General features: G+C 35.8%; 2 protein-coding genes across 2 annotated transcripts; both read right to left on the bottom strand.

Moving 5' to 3' along the window:
• Positions 1-1453: 1453 nt before the first annotated feature.
• Positions 1454-2411, bottom strand: LOC111408264. The gene is made up of 2 exons (XM_023038049.1): positions 1943-2411; positions 1454-1838 (listed from the first exon to the last, which is right to left on the bottom strand). Exons 1-2 carry the CDS (start codon positions 2346-2348, stop codon positions 1777-1779), a joined length of 468 nt encoding a protein of 155 aa, XP_022893817.1. The 5' UTR covers positions 2349-2411; the 3' UTR covers positions 1454-1776.
• A 781-nt stretch (positions 2412-3192) lies between these two features.
• Positions 3193-7494, bottom strand: LOC111408031 (protein TIC 56, chloroplastic). The gene is made up of 5 exons (XM_023037778.1): positions 7281-7494; positions 5282-5479; positions 4429-4711; positions 3739-3901; positions 3193-3612 (listed from the first exon to the last, which is right to left on the bottom strand). Exons 1-5 carry the CDS (start codon positions 7453-7455, stop codon positions 3412-3414), a joined length of 1020 nt encoding a protein of 339 aa, XP_022893546.1. The 5' UTR covers positions 7456-7494; the 3' UTR covers positions 3193-3411.
• Between the last annotated feature and the right edge of the window lie 8747 nt (positions 7495-16241).

The following is a 16241-nucleotide window of genomic DNA, read 5'->3' as shown; positions in this document are numbered from 1 at the left end:
TTAAATTCTACATTGAAATTCAATCTAGTTTCAAATTCTACCACTTTGTAGCATTCCATCATCAACTATCCTCTAAACTAAAAGAAATTACTTAGTTAATGGTCGTACTAAAGTTGATCTATCATGCAATAACTACGTGACACCTTAAAAAACGAAAATAGTAAAATGAGGATTCTAAAAGTGTCATTAGATTAAGAAGTTAAAGTACGTATCTATTTTTTTATTATTATTATTATTTTTTTATCAAGGTGTCTGTTTTCGACGACTATTCCTTAAGTTTGTGATCCGGCCCCTCTTCACACAGACCAATTAAACCACGGGATGTGCCTTCTAATGATCAGGGTTCGAGCGCTTCTCAAACTGAACTGCCAAAGTGCCTAGTGAGCCAACCCACGTTGCGCTCTGTCTTCCAAGAAATTCCTGCCTTCCAGTATATGCCTTGCCTTCCAAGAGCTCCACGAATCGAATCCACGACCTATGAACTGTCAACCTTGAGAGAACCCATCCTTTGTCAGTGGAGAAGTTCCCTGGGGGGCACGTATCTATTTATTTTACTTTTATGATGTAGAGTAGTGATAAATTAGCGTGTTATTCAGCAAATAAGTGAAAAAACCATTGCAGTATAATTGTCAATCAAACCATTTTTTTATTAATCTAGGAGAGACCAGACAACAAACTGATGAAATTCCAACTAAATTAAATTAAAGATTAGTTATCTTCGTAATTTGAAATTAAATTGAACTTCATGGACTCAATTAAAATTTAGTAACCATATTGACATTTAGCTAAAAGTACATCAACAGTACAAATGAGCTTTACACGAATAATGTATATTCTGCAATATTAAAACCATTTTTTCCCTCTTTCCTTTTAGATTTCTTAAATCAATTTTATCAATATATTCTCTATTTAAGGTTTCAAATTCTACCGTAACAATAAATAATTCACATCCTTATTGTAGAATAATTTTCCTAAATCTCATGCGGTATAAACCCCCGTTTGGCCCCCATTAATTTTCATTTCATTACATTTTATTTTTCTCTCTTATTTTCAACCATACAATCTTTCATAAAATAATATTACACGTAAAACGAAAACTTTTCATTCTTTTCCAACCACTCATTTTTCAAAAAAATACTATTCCACTCATTCTCATTATCACAAAATGGGGATCAAACGGGGGCTAAATTATGTACTCAAATTGAAGTTAACATGTAAGTTCTCAATATTTTAAAGTTCTAGACATTGACCAGAACAATACAATGTAATAAAGAAGAATTACGTCCTGGTACTTATTTTTTTTCAAAATGTATTTTTCTCTCTTTTTTTTTAATCACACATTTTTCATTAAAATAATATTATATGTAAATAAAAAAATTTCTTTATTTTTCAACCACACATTTCCCATCAATTTACTATTCCAAAATATATTCTTACTTAAAAATTGCTCCCAAACACCCTCTGATGTTGAATTGGTGGTCAAAAAACTTGAATAAAAATAAAATACAATTTTCTTTCCTTCCTTAACAATGTTAGAACGAACAACTTATAGAAAATGAACACTTCATACCCAAATTTTTCTTCTTCTAATACTCTTCAATTTAAGTTGCATCATCATGAATTCTACGACATTGAAAAAACAAATTGACAATGTCTAAATCAATAAAATTATTTGATCCAAACTTATACACTCAGTCTGTCGAGTCGAGTCCTAGACATTGCAGCTTACACGAGGTAAAATCCATAGAAACCGAACAAAAAAGTACAACATATTTCCTAGTCATGAACAATCGAATGAATTAGGATAGAAGCCTCATCGGTTGCAGGAACTGCATCATCTGCTCGACAAACAAAATTAACATTGTCAACACTCAAAAAACATTATTAAAATTCAGCAATCAAATTTTGACATGGAAAAGAAACAAGGGCAATTTTTTTATACCTGCTAGAGGTGTAGGCAAGTGAGAGACAAGACTATCAATTACACCAAGTTTTTCTTCAACTTTCACCTTTTCTTCACCTCCTCCTTTACTTTGATGAAAAATGCTTGACACTACATTCTTAACAAACCCACGGCCACCGGCACCACCGCCAAGATCCTCACCTGACTCATCTTTGAATCCAAGATCATCACCCTTTTCTTTACTATCCATATCCCCCCTCAATCTTGGACTACTCCTAGGTGATATTAATTTGGAAATAAAATTATTCACAACACGACCTTCTTCTTCTTCTTCTTTGGGATTGGAAACCAAATTGTTCAACACCCCACCTGTTGATTCCACACTCTCCTTTTCTTCAGTTTCAGAGAAAACCAAATCTTTAATTTCTGTCACTGCATCCTCCATGATTCATCACTATGAATGATTTTCTAGAAGGTTTTTTTTTCTGTATAATCGAAGAATTATATATAGACAAGGAGACGGGGGAAAGGGCGAGGGGGCGGGGGGAGAGAGAGACAAATGTCCTAGGTTTATGCCACGTAGCTGTCCATTTTCTTATGAGAGACAGACAAGTGACCGCCCCTATGGATCATCTCCCAATACGATAAATAGGTCGGCTGTTTATTTTTGATTAATTTATCCAGTAGAATTTTTAATTGTAATTATCACTGTGGCTTAACTTTTGAATTAATATAATTGTCGTTTTTGGGCAATATGTCAAGTACATTGCTCAATCCAGTCCATCTTTCTTGGATATTTTAACATTACTTTGACAAACTTACTTTTTATATTGAACGAGCACGTTTAGGTACAATTCATAACTTACAAATCAGCTTATAATATTACGAGATACTTTTTCTCTCATACTTATAAGTTACCCCCTCATCAGATCACAAGTAGTAAATTGCTCGATTTGGGCTGCAGCCATTTCCTCAACACCCAGGAACAACAAGGTGAGGAGGACTCAAAGCGCTCCTCAACTGAAGTGTGCCATTTGCAAGTACAGCTTGTGCAAGAAAGCTCGGAAATTTCTTTTAAATTTTAACAATCGTTCCCGGGCTCCAATTCAGGGCCGAGGTGAAAACACCTCGACCGTTGATCTTCTGCACTTGGGGGGCTCACCATCAAAATCGGGGCAGAGGCTCTGCCACCTCTACCCCTGGAACCGAACCTGGGATTTAATCCCAGGTTCTTTAGCATTTTTCAAATTTTATTTGGAAATTATTTATCGAATAGGCAAATGATGTACTTGTAGAAAATACTAAACTGTAAAATAAAAAAGTCGCATATTCAGCCCACAGAAAATAAGCCTAACATTATGATTTTATGTCAAGTTACAAGCTCAAAATTGTGTAGGTCCTAAAATCCAAAATGCTCGACCACATGATAAACGCAACACGAACTGCTGACAACGATAAATCGACTGCCATGTCATCGAAGAGAAAATGAAAATAAGCAGAAGAGCGCGTTATTTATCACTTTCAACTCGACCAAACAATGCAGCTCCTTCCTCGGCCCTCATCTGTGCAGCCCTCTTTGCCTTTCGTCTGTTTTGTCTTGCGATAGAGTCGGCTTGGACCTTCTCCATGACTGTGCTGAAACCCGGAATAGTCCGCTCCAGTTTGTTGTACACTTGAACGCTCAGGCTGTAGAAAATTTGAAACAATCTCTGCATAAAGAAAGCAGAGCAAGATGGTGTTAATATAGTAGCCACATTCACATAACTGTAGTATTGCACATGAACCAACAAATGTAATATAAGATTTAAAATAAAAAATTTGGCCACAGCACGTACCATCACATCCTTATTCCACTCACGGATATATGGAGGGCCAGTCGTGAATGTACCAAGAGGTTCACGGAACCACTCGCCACCATAGGTGATCTGATCCATGGCTTGTTCGACACTTAAAACCTCCCATGGCCTTAATCCAGGAATAATTTTAGCCAATTCAAGCCTGTCCCACAAAAATGACCCGTAAACTAGATTAATTTTGGAAGAGCCAAGGAGTACTTGTATATAAGGGGGCGCAGCAGTAAACTGATGTAAGAAATATGCAATCTACTTATTTGCGAAGAGAAAATACAATTCAGCCAATCAACATAAAGACAATCTGCTATTCACAAAAGGGAAAAAAGACACCATTTCCCAACCTATTGTAGTTGCATAGAGTTCTCGACCGTAAAAACCATCCAATTCTCACGTGACCCGCATAGAAACATTCCCCACTTCAAATTTTTGGACATTAGTCCAAACTGAGAAATAAAACTCATATACATAAAGTTGGACATGTGAGGGCAACATAACAACTTAACCGGGACTTGACCTCTCTGTTATTGGAGGCTTATTGTGGAACAAGAAACGTGAAAGGTTGAGGAAGTACTCGATTCTTTGGAAGAATGGGACCAGTCATGCAATTTTCACAGAAGTAACAAAAACCATCCACAGCAAATAGGGAAATGCATAATATGCTGAAGATAATACCTAAGATCTTTTGGGATGTATTTGTTGGGCATGTGGTCCTCTTCCAGAATTGACGTCAGCTCCGAGCCACCTGCCCAGAGAAACAGGGCATGACTAGGTGTCCTTACACCAGGCCAAACACCATTGTTCGCTTCCAGCACAGCTAAATCACGCCTTTTACTCTCACGTGCTTCTTCTTGGAGCTGCTTATATGTTATATCCTCGAACCCCTTGAGTGGAACCCAAGGCGGTATACCTTTCTGTAGTTTATGAAGGAAAGCTGTTGCAGCAGCACCTAATCTAACTGAAAAGAAAGTAAACAAGCATCTAATAAAAAATGAGTTTATAAAATAGAAATTCACATTCTCAAGAAAAATTATGTCTCTACTGCAATTTTACATCAGTGATGGGTCAATTAAAAAAAAGACTTATCTTTAAATGATGTCTAAATAGGAACCTTTTTCCATTCGAAATAGTTTTAATAAATATTTTGAATGATTCCTTGTAAGTTGAATCTTTGGTACTCAAAAAGTAGGAATTAAACTCTTATTATTTATACTTGATTTAAAGTGGATTCGGTGAATAATTTTTCTATTCATTCACCATAGTGCAAATATAACTTCTCGTATCTGAATATTATAGTCTCGTCAAGACACCACCTCTTGTTCCCTTTAGGGGAAGAAGAAGCTAAACATATCGTGATTTGGAAACCTCTCAATCTATTACCACACTTTTTGCTAGGGATTCCACCTTATTGTATATCCACAAAAAGAAAATGGTGCTGGAAATGTAACAATACATTCAAACATAATGACATTCTATATGCCAATTATCAACAAAGTGGATAACAATTTACACGGGACAAATTACAAACCTTCCCACGTAGCAATTGCACGCTCCATACCATATATCATACCAATAGGTGCCCATTCATCCATGTCTTCACCCCATATAAACGTATGCTTATCAATAATTCCAGCACCCCAAGCAGTTTTAAGCTGGATTAATTCCATCGGTCCTCTTGTACGACCCAACCGATCCTTATAGTAAAACCCACCACTCCTCATGATAACTAAGAGAAAAGCGATATAAGTATATAACATCAGATTAAAATTTTAATGAACCATTTAAACACGAGAAGTAAAATACACACACACACACACACAAAAGTTAGTAAATTATACAGCATTACAGTAATCAAACTGTAAAACACCTGCCCTAGGGGTAAAGCATGAGTTATGTGAAGTGCAATAATGAACAAACTGAAGATCAAAACTATATAAAGCACATCGGCAGAAACAGGAATATACTTTAGCGGGGGACTACTTTTCAGTAAAAATAAAACACTGACTCAAGAATGCTAAAAATGTTATAAATTTTTTTTCTGCCATATTTTACAATTGTTTCCTATGGAATTTCATACTTCGAAAACACCAAAGTGACATAAAATTGTCATTCCTTAAGGTTTATGCCGGGAGTGATCTAGACAAACCAATTACCATCCACGTTCTTAGTTCTTAAATTTCTCCCAACAAATTCTAAAATATTCCAATGTTAGCAAACTATCGGATTGCTCTCTGTTAGAAAAATTCAAATGATTTTGTTGACTATCTTAATTCAGAATTTATAGTTAGAAGATGTACATGATTTCTAGAATCCAACAAAAATTAAAGGCAATGCACGCATGAAATGCACAAAGAAGTGGCTTAAACAGAGACTTTAAGATTATAGATCGTGATAGAAAAGATTGAATGGATCTTAAAGATTTTCTGACATCAAAATAAAATTTCAAATAATTCCTCGAAAAATAGTGGGTTATATACTTCCCTTCAAGTTCATTTCTTACACATTATCTCAAAGAATAGTTATGAAAGTTCTCATTGAACAACAAACATATATAATACAACTTCTAATGCCATTAAAAGTTTATAATCACCAATTAAATTCTATAGATGAATAAATAAACAAAGTATCATTCCGTTTGTTAAACTTCACAAATTATGAAGTTTAACATAACTGTTCCGAATCTGATAAATGGATAACTCGTGTAAAAATTGTACACAATTAGGGCATTGATTAGTTTAATAGTTGTTAGACTAGACATTTGTTCCAATAGGATAGCAAAACCTCAAAAGGGATGTTAGATGCAGTACTAGTCAAATTTCTGTAAAACAAGCACTACACTGCACAAGATAAAGAAACACGCAGCATTCCTACAGCTTATTCTGCATTTTTCAACTCTCTTCAATAGAGAAGCCCAAAAACAAAAATATTCCCTCCAAAGTCCAGCGGGGACAACTGCCCCCACTGAACTAATCAAGTGGAAACATTATAAAAGATGAAGGTTCATCAAATTAGAAACATAAACAAAAACAGAAACAAAAACCAAATATTATGGAACGAAGTTTGCGGAAGCAAGATTTCCTGCAACATTCACGTTGCAAAAGCCCATGCTCATTCAGATCAACACAATTTGCAACAAATTGATCCATACTGACATAGAAAATACCGATTTTCTTGCTTAAATTTTATAAGAATGTTTGAGTATGTTACTTCTATTAGAACATTATCTCCTTAAGTAACTTGTCTTAGATGTCACCTGCATATATTTAAACCAATGACAAGCACCCCAAGTAAACCATTTCTACAGAGAACCAAAAAACCTTACATTAAAGTACCATAATCAATTTATGAACACAAAGTTTAATAAAATTTAGGGGTCTGACACCCAAAAATTTGCCCAAAAGTCAATATGATCGTGTGAAAAGAACATTTCTACTCAAAGAAAAACATGAAGTAATAAAAGAGAGACTATTAAAAAAGAAAAATATTAAAATATGGAGCAAATGAATGAAGGCTTTGCAAAAACTTACAATCATAATACCGCTTCTCAAGTTTTTTGTACCCTATAGCCTGAGCAACATCTATAGGCCTCCCTGGTGGGTATGGCCGTTGCTGGAAACCCCAAAGCCCGAAAAAGAACTGCCTTGCAAAATCCCAAAACTTATCATCCGACTCCCCTTTCGACTTTATTGATTTCCTCGGCATTGGCCTCCCATCCAGCCCAATCACATTTGGCAACGCCTACACAAAAAAAATGAATAAGAAAAACACAAAAAAAGAGATTAACACTATAAAAATTAAACATAAAAAAAAAAAAAACCTCACACCAGTAATTATTAGATTATTTTCATTCTAGAATCAAATCCAGAAACATCTTTATCTAACATTAGTGTGAATTAATCAAGAACGACTATTAAATTTGGTTAAAACAAAATATTCACAACTAAAAATCCTAACAAAGTAATTCATAGCCTTCTCAAACAAATTCTAACCAATTAATACATCAAAACTCAAATGTAGATACAAAAATGAACTTCACAGCATTACAAATTCACATATGACATGGGGTGTGCCGGTAGTCCGGCAAATTCTCGCACTCCCAGTAGAATTGATCCAGCATTTGGCTGTACTTCTTGGGTTTCTTTGGATCATTCTTGGGTTTTTTGGAAAAAGGATTTGTAATGGAAGCAAAATTTGAGGTCTTGGAGTGAGGTTTGAAGAATGACTGCAGAAGATTTATGGGTTGGAATGGGATTTTTGGTGGGTTTCTGAACCAGTTTTCGTTAAATGAGTTGAAATTAATTGACGTCATGGGTGAAATATAAGGGCAAATATACTTGATAAACAAGAGAATGAAATTGGATTGATTTTGGGAGGGAGTTTGAAAGAAGGGTGTGGAAAGTGGAGGACGGAACGGTGAGAAAAGGATGAGTAAAGAGAGAGAGGCTAAGGGTTTTCTACTGTAGCTTTTCCTACAGAAATCTGCAGTCGTGCTATGAACTAAAATCGCAATTTATTGTCAAGCCTGCTGGAGTGTATTGTTTGGGTGTGCATATAAGTAAAATTATAAGACACTCTACATCTATAACGATTGCAACAAGGTGTGGATCCAGAAATTTTAAGCACAAGAGCTAATAACATGATGTACACGTAATTAATGCCGGAATTTCCATATTTTCCACTAACATCTATAATAAATTTCCACTAAAATGTGTCACCAGAATTGATTCCATACATCATTGTGAAAACTTGTTGACTAAAATCCTCTGCACTGATACACAAAAATGCAATGGTTAATAAATTACAAAGTTTAATAAAATTTAGGGGTCTGACACCCAAAAATTTGCCCAAAAGTCAATATGATCGTGTGAAAAGAACATTTCTACTCAAAGAAAAACATGAAGTAATAAAAGAGAGACTATTAAAAAAGAAAAATATTAAAATATGGAGCAAATGAATGAAGGCTTTGCAAAAACTTACAATCATAATACCGCTTCTCAAGTTTTTTGTACCCTATAGCCTGAGCAACATCTATAGGCCTCCCTGGTGGGTATGGCCGTTGCTGGAAACCCCAAAGCCCGAAAAAGAACTGCCTTGCAAAGGATGAGTAAAGAGAGAGAGGCTAAGGGTTTTCTACTGTAGCTTTTCCTACAGAAATCTGCAGTCGTGCTATGAACTAAAATCGCAATTTATTGTCAAGCCTGCTGGAGTGTATTGTTTGGGTGTGCATATAAGTAAAATTATAAGACACTCTACATCTATAACGATTGCAACAAGGTGTGGATCCAGAAATTTTAAGCACAAGAGCTAATAACATGATGTACACGTAATTAATGCCGGAATTTCCATATTTTCCACTAACATCTATAATAAATTTCCACTAAAATGTGTCACCAGAATTGATTCCATACATCATTGTGAAAACTTGTTGACTAAAATCCTCTGCACTGATACACAAAAATGCAATGGTTAATAAATTTTCCTTTTCCAACAGAGTCAAACAGAGATGACATTTTTAAAAGTAAATATATTGACTTAATAAGGTTCTATTCCCATAATTTCCTTCTCTTAATTGCCATGGGTAAATAAACGGACACTGGATGTTCGATGTATCCAAACTGAGGAAATTCTACCTAACCTATTTACAAGTATAAAAGTTGATTTCGAGTTGAGGATTTTGAAAGGGATTTACTCCTTACCACAAGATATATGTTTGTTAAGGACATTGAAAGGGAAGTACTCCTATACCACAAGCAAAAATTGGTATGAAGTTGATGAAACGGGACCTGATAAATTAGCTGTTGCTACTATTAACAATTATTCTGATGGAACTACATAAGTAAATTCTAAGATGAGTAAGCAAGAAATTTATATGTACAACACTTTGAACTTTATCCTATTGTTGTAACATACTCAAAATTGCCATGTTTTTAGTTCAGTCTTTTACTGTTCAGAATTAACACTCAGCAAGATAAATAAATAAATAAATAACCCACAAATAGAGAAATTATAAACTTCATGTAAAACAAAACTTTGTTAAATAAGTAATAATGTCGTACATTAATGGGAAACCATTCCAATCGTAACCATTATTGGACTACTGATTCTTTTGAAGCTGTCTTCATAGCTAATGGAAAGGCAAGATACTTCTCCATACAACAGTAATAGAATCTGAAAATTGATTTGAGGGACAAACATGGGCGAAAATCGCAAACATAAAATTGGAGGGGAAAAAAAAAGAAAGAAAAGATAGAGCTAGAAGCTCTACATGGGCAAAGCCAGGAATATTGTTAGGTGCGGACAGAATTTAATCAACACCGAACTTTGAGTTTTTGGCCATAGATTTAATGAAGAGCTTGAGGCTGATGGTCAAGATGTAATGCAAAAGACGAGTTTGAGACATTCTACCAGAAAAGGAAGCTGTTTGAAATCAAAGGATGAATCCAATTTAAATGAAGAAGTCTCTGATTTTAGAAAAGAAAATGATGATGGGCACTGGCAAGCATTTCAAAATTGTTTACTGTGAGGAACTGATGAGGGTCGTATGGGAGAGAATTGTTATTTAGTTAGATCCAGAGATTCCAACAAAACAAATGAAATCAGAAAACAGCCTCCATACAAAACTTTCTCCCATTATTAACAGAGGATCCAAATCAAGTTAGTGGAAGCAAAATCAAGTTAAGCCCAAATGAACCTATCAAGTAAAATTAAGCAAAATCTACTCTCAATTCTATCTACCCTCAACTGCAAGTCTGCACTAACAAGTTAATAGAAAGTAGCATTATTACAAAATACATTCACATTACTCAAACACACATAATAACAAGCATCTGGCACGCACTCGATTAAAAGCAAAATCACAATATTCAAACATTAAACAAATCAAAATAACAAATAAAAAGAAAAGAATACTCCGTACTTGCCCTTAAAAGTAACTGAAGGTAGTGAAGGCGAGAGACCTTGAGAAAGAGGCTGAGAAACGAGAGACCTTCTGGCTTCTTCACCTTCTTCTTCTGCTGAATCACCGATAGAAGGCGTCGAGAGCTCGAGGCGAGAGACTCAGAGACTAGAGAGAGAATCCAAGTCGCAGATGGTTTCAAGTTTGGATTTGGGAATGGGTTAGACCAGAGGGATGATATTGGATTTGGATATTGTGCCCTGTTAGACAAGCATTATAATGAAAATTATCAAAAAAAATATATTTTGAAATAGTGATTTTTGAGAGTAATCATGGTTAAAAAAGAAAGAATTTTTTTTTAATTTAGATGTAATATTATTTTATTGTAAAAATATATAGTTAAAAAAAAGTATTAAAATTTTAATGTGAACCAAACAAGGTCTTGGGGTCTTTTATTTTTTTATTATTTATTATTTTTTTATGGCAACAATATATTTCTATTAGATTATAAGAACCACATTTTATAACTAACACACTGCATAAACATTTTGATAATTTAGTTCATAAATAATAATAATATAAAAATAAATTTAATCTATATATTCACCCCACGCCACCCATTTATCCCAACCCACCATCTTTTTCTTCATTTCTCTTCATCCGGTGGAGCTTTTCTTAACGCTCAGCGATGATAAGCCACTGCTGGGCGCATCAAGTGCAGCGGAGCTTCTCTTCATCGAAGCCATAATGAGCTACAATGAATCAGATCTTATTTTTGCTCAATGTCGTCAATAATGGATGGTTTTTGCTCATAATTGATTTGATTTTTATATACAATCGTCGATAGTGGTTGGTTTTGCACAAATCTGGTTGGTAGTGGTTGTTTTTTTTCCAAATAATGGTGATGGTAAGGTAGCTGCGGTGAGGTGGGACGGGGTTGGTGAGGAGGTGGTGTTGGCGATAGTGGTGGTCACTAACGTGTGAGACTGTCTATGACCGTCTAATTTGTGATTGTATGTAACAAAATCACTAATATGTGTTACTCGTGAATAACATGTGTAACCAATTCAGTGTAACTATATGTGGCTAGGTTAATCTTACCTGTGACGATTTGTAATAAAGTCACAATATAACTCAAGTAACACAGAATTAGTTACAACCAGTTACAATAAACATATACTTGGTCACAGAGGGTCGCTAAAAACAAATCTACACAAGCTGGCAAACCAGCACCACAGTCTTAACAATAACGGTATGTGATCAAGTCACAATTAACATATAATTGGTTACAAACCAGTCACAATAAATACATGGCCACAGAGGGTCGACATAAATAAATTTGCACACGGTGCATACCAGCACCAAAATCATCCACTAGCACCTTCAACGAACCCCAACCACCACAAACACCAATGGCATCACCGCACTATCACCACTAACAACAACCATAGCTAACACCGATGCCACCATAATCATAGAAGCATCCACCACAAACGACCATGGTATAGTAGCAACAACCACCACATTGAAAAATAATAAGATAAATGGCATGGTTGAAGGGCTTTCTTCTCCCTGATAGAACAAGACCTCGCCAGTGGTTTTTGTTGCTCAATAGTGCTACGAGCGATGACATGCACAATGGCATTTTCCGCTGTGCACAACAGTGGTGAGCGCGTTGCGCCCCGTCGTACTCTCAAATTTTTTTAGAGGAGTGGGGGTGCGACGCTTGTCAGTTGTCACTTGTCTTGCGATGCCTCCAACGGTGGTGTGTGGTTAATAGAGAAAAGGATAGAAAGTATAGAGAGAGAGAAAGAGAAATTGATGCGAACCCCGTAGCAACATTGACTATGAAACCCACAACGAGATTGACGAACCCAAGAAAGCTAAATTAATCCAAGAGTTTAAGATTAATCCAAAAGAAAGTCGAACCAAAAAACTCAACAAGAACGATGCTTGAAAGACCCCTTGATCATACAATCCAAGAATTAAATCTAGTTGTTTGAATGCCACAAGTTAACACTTGATAAGTTTGAAATTGTTTAATGAAGAACGATGAAAAGAAGACAATACACCTCACTTTAATTCAATATCAAATATCTCAAAAGTTTTTGTTCCAATACAATATGAAATAAAATTCCTATTTATAGTAAAACTAGAATAAAGTTTTAAAGGAAATAAACTTCTAAAATCCTAATTTAAAAATAGTAAAATACGACCCTAGTAATGCTTAAAATATTAGAGTCATAATTAAATAAGGGAAGCAGGGGACAAGTCCTAAAGGACAACAAATTCTGTTTGCCATCACAAAATTTGTTACAATTTGGTAATTGCGAAAATTCCGGAATTCTGAACATTCTGCCCGTTGATAGCCTATGCGACCGCGAAGCCTTATCCCATGCGGTTGTATGGTGATACAAATTTCAGCCTTCTTGCTCCCTGACTGCATCTGTGCGACCACATGAGAGATAACTCTATGCGATCGCACACAAAGGCTTAAAATTTCCCTCCGGTTTCGGCCTTCGACCCGAACATGAAAGTTGCTCCATTTTAAGTCCCGAACATGGTGTCTTCAATCATTGCCTTGACGAGCAATTCCATCACCTCGTTGACTCGTCTCGTCTTCGATCGCGTCATCGGTCCGCCATCAACTATCAACGGGTCTCGTCTCGCACTTGTCTTCGTCGGGCTCGACTCCTAAGTCATATCATCCCTTCCCTCTTCAAAATGATTTGTCCTCGAATCTGAACCTGCATCAAACAGAAAGAGATCAGATACATTAAAAGTAGCCGAAACATTATTCTCACTTGGAAGGTCCAACTTGTATGTATTATCGTTTATCTTTTCAATAACTTGAAATGGACCATCGCCCCTCGGTTGCAACTTGGACTTCCTTTGCTCCGGAAACCGCTCCTTCCTAAAGTGCACCCAAACCCAATCTCCTGGCTCAAATGTCACGCGCTTCCTACCTTTGTTCGCCCGCAATACAACTAACTTACTTTTGTTTTCAATTTGCTCTTTTACCTTTTTATGGAGTGACTTAACCAATTTCGTCTTCTTTTTGCCATCTAAACTACCACGTTCATTCACAGATAAATGAATTAAATCCAAAGGAGTTAGTGAATTAAACCCATATACAATTTCAAATGGAGAATATGACGTAGTAGAGTGAACAGCTCGATTGTATGTAAATTCAACAAATGGTAGACACTCCTCCCAACTTTTCAATTTTTTATTGATTACTGTGCGCAACAATTGTGTCATGGTCCTATTCATTACTCGGTTTGCCCATCCGTTTGTGGGTGACAAGTTGTGAAAAATAGTAATTTAGTACCTAACTTACCCCCACAAAACTCTCCAAAAGTGACTTAAAAATTTGATACCCCGATCCGACACAATGCTTCTAGGATCCCCATGTAAACGCACAATCTCTTTGAAAAATAAGTCAGCAATGTTCGTGGCATTGTCCGTTTTGTGACATGGTATAAAATGTGTCATTTTGCTGAACCTATCTACAACTACAAAAATAGAATTCCGACCTTTCTTAGTCCTAGGTAAATCCAAAATAAAGTCCATTGAGATATCAATCCAAGGCTCACTAGGTGTAGGTAAAGGCGTGTACAAATCTTGAGGTAAAACCTTAGACTTAACCCTTTTACAATTTATGCATTGACTACAAATTCACTCAACATCACTTTTCATCTTAGGCCGATAAAAATGCTCCTTCAATACATATAAAGTCTTTTGAACCTCAAAGTGTCTCATCAATTCACCACTATGTGCCTCCCTTACTAACAACTCTCGAATATAACAATTAGGAACACATAACCTATTTTTTCGAAATAAATGTCCCTCATGCCTAAAGAACCTATCAACCGCCCCTTTAATACATGACAAATAAATATCCTAAAAATCAACTTCTTTTTCATACAATTCCTTAATATGTTTAAACCCAAGTAACTAGAATCAAGAGTAGTTAGTAATATGTACCTTCGCAACAACACATCCGCCACCACATTTTCCTTACCTTGCTTATACCGAATGACGTATGGAAACGTCTCAATGAATTCCATCCACCACGCATGCCTCTTGTTTAATTTATCTTGTCCCCGTAAGTGCTTTAGTGACTCATGATCGGTGTGTATTATGAACTCCTACGGCCATAGGTAATGTTGCTAAGTTTCCAAAGCTCGAACAAGTGCATAAAGTTCTTTGTCATATGTAGGATAATTTAAAGTAGCTCCACTCACTTTCTCGCTGAAATATACAATAGGCCTCCGATCCTACATTAAAAACTGCTCCAATCCCTATTCCGATACATCACACTCAATCTCGAATGTTTTGTCAAAATTAGGTAATGCTAAAACAGGTATTTCACACAATCTACCTTTAATAGTATTAAATGCAAGTTCCTGTTCATCACCCCATCACTCCAATGAAAACCTACACTCTTTTTAACTACTTCCGTGAGTGGTGCAGTGCTAGTGCTAAAATCTTTCACAAAACGCCTATAAAAACTAGTCAAACCATGAAAACTCTTCCTTTATGCTTTTAGGTGTTGGTCAATCTCTAATAGCTTTTATCTTTTCATCGTCTACTTCTACTCCATTAGCACTAACCACAAATCCAAGAAATATAACTCTATCCATACAAAACGTGCATTTCTTAAGATTAGCATAGAGTTGTTCTTTCCTTAAAACAATTAGCACATATTTTAAATGTTCCAAATGCTCTCCTAGGTCTTTACTATAGATTAAGATGTCGTCAAAATAAACTACAATAAATTTTCCTATAAAGGCATGTAAAACATGATTCATTAAGCGCATAAAAGTGCTAGGTGCATTTGTGAGTCCAAACGGCATAACCAACCATTCATATAAACCATATTTAGTTTTAAAAGTCGTTTTCCATTCATCACCCTCCCGTATACGAATTTGATGATACCCGCTTTTTAAATCAATTTTAGAAAAATGCAAACACCATGTAATTCATCAAGCATGTCATCTAACCTAGGTATAGGGTGACGATACTTTACCGTTATGTTGTTGATAGCCCTACAATCCACGCACATTCGCCGTGTTTCATCCTTTTTTGGCACAAGCAAAATCGGTACCGCACAAGGACTCATACTTTCCCTCACGTATCCTTTGCTTATCCACTCCTCCACTTACCTTTGAAACTCCTTAGCTTCCTCGAGATTATTTCGATAAGCCGGTCGATTTGGAATGACAGCTCCGGGTATGAATTCAATTTGATGTTCAATGCCTCGAATAGGCGGCAATCCACTTGGTGCATCCTCCGAAAATATATCGTCGAATTCCTGCAACAAAGACTTAGCCAAACTATGGAGGGGTGGGTTAGTTTCCTCAAAATTGAGGAGTGATTCCTTATAAACGAACAAGATCATTTCTTTTCTCTTAATTATCGCCCTCCTCAAATCACTTTCTTTTGCAAAGAAATTCGCTCGTATTTTCTCTCTTCTCTCGGAACACTCTTTCTTTTCTCTCTTGTGATTGCTTTCTCTTTTTTTCTCTAGTGGCTATCTCAACATTTTCTCTCTTTTTCTCTAACTCACCACTTTCTCTCATTTTTTCTA

The sequence above is a fragment of the Olea europaea genome, chromosome 13 (assembly GCF_002742605.1).
Source record: "Olea europaea var. sylvestris chromosome 13, O_europaea_v1, whole genome shotgun sequence".
In the NCBI taxonomy this organism is placed as follows: Eukaryota; Viridiplantae; Streptophyta; class Magnoliopsida; order Lamiales; family Oleaceae; genus Olea; species Olea europaea.
This window is presented reverse-complemented; position numbering and strand designations above follow the sequence as displayed.

Bases quoted from the DNA above. Each gene is read 5' to 3' on its own strand.
- LOC111408264 (XM_023038049.1), bottom strand. From the start codon at position 2,348: ATGGAGGATGCAGTGACAGAAATTAAAGATTTGGTTTTCTCTGAAACT. The intron at 1,839-1,942 runs GTATAAAAAAAT...TTTGTCGAGCAG, and splicing joins CTTGCCTACACCTCTAGCAG to ATGATGCAGTTCCTGCAACC.
- LOC111408031 (XM_023037778.1), bottom strand. From the start codon at position 7,455: ATGCCGAGGAAATCAATAAAGTCGAAAGGGGAGTCGGATGATAAGTTT. The intron at 4,712-5,281 runs GTTTGTAATTTG...CTTTCTTTTCAG, and splicing joins TGCAATTGCTACGTGGGAAG to TTAGATTAGGTGCTGCTGCA. The intron at 3,613-3,738 runs GTACGTGCTGTG...TTCTTTATGCAG, and splicing joins AGTGGAATAAGGATGTGATG to AGATTGTTTCAAATTTTCTA.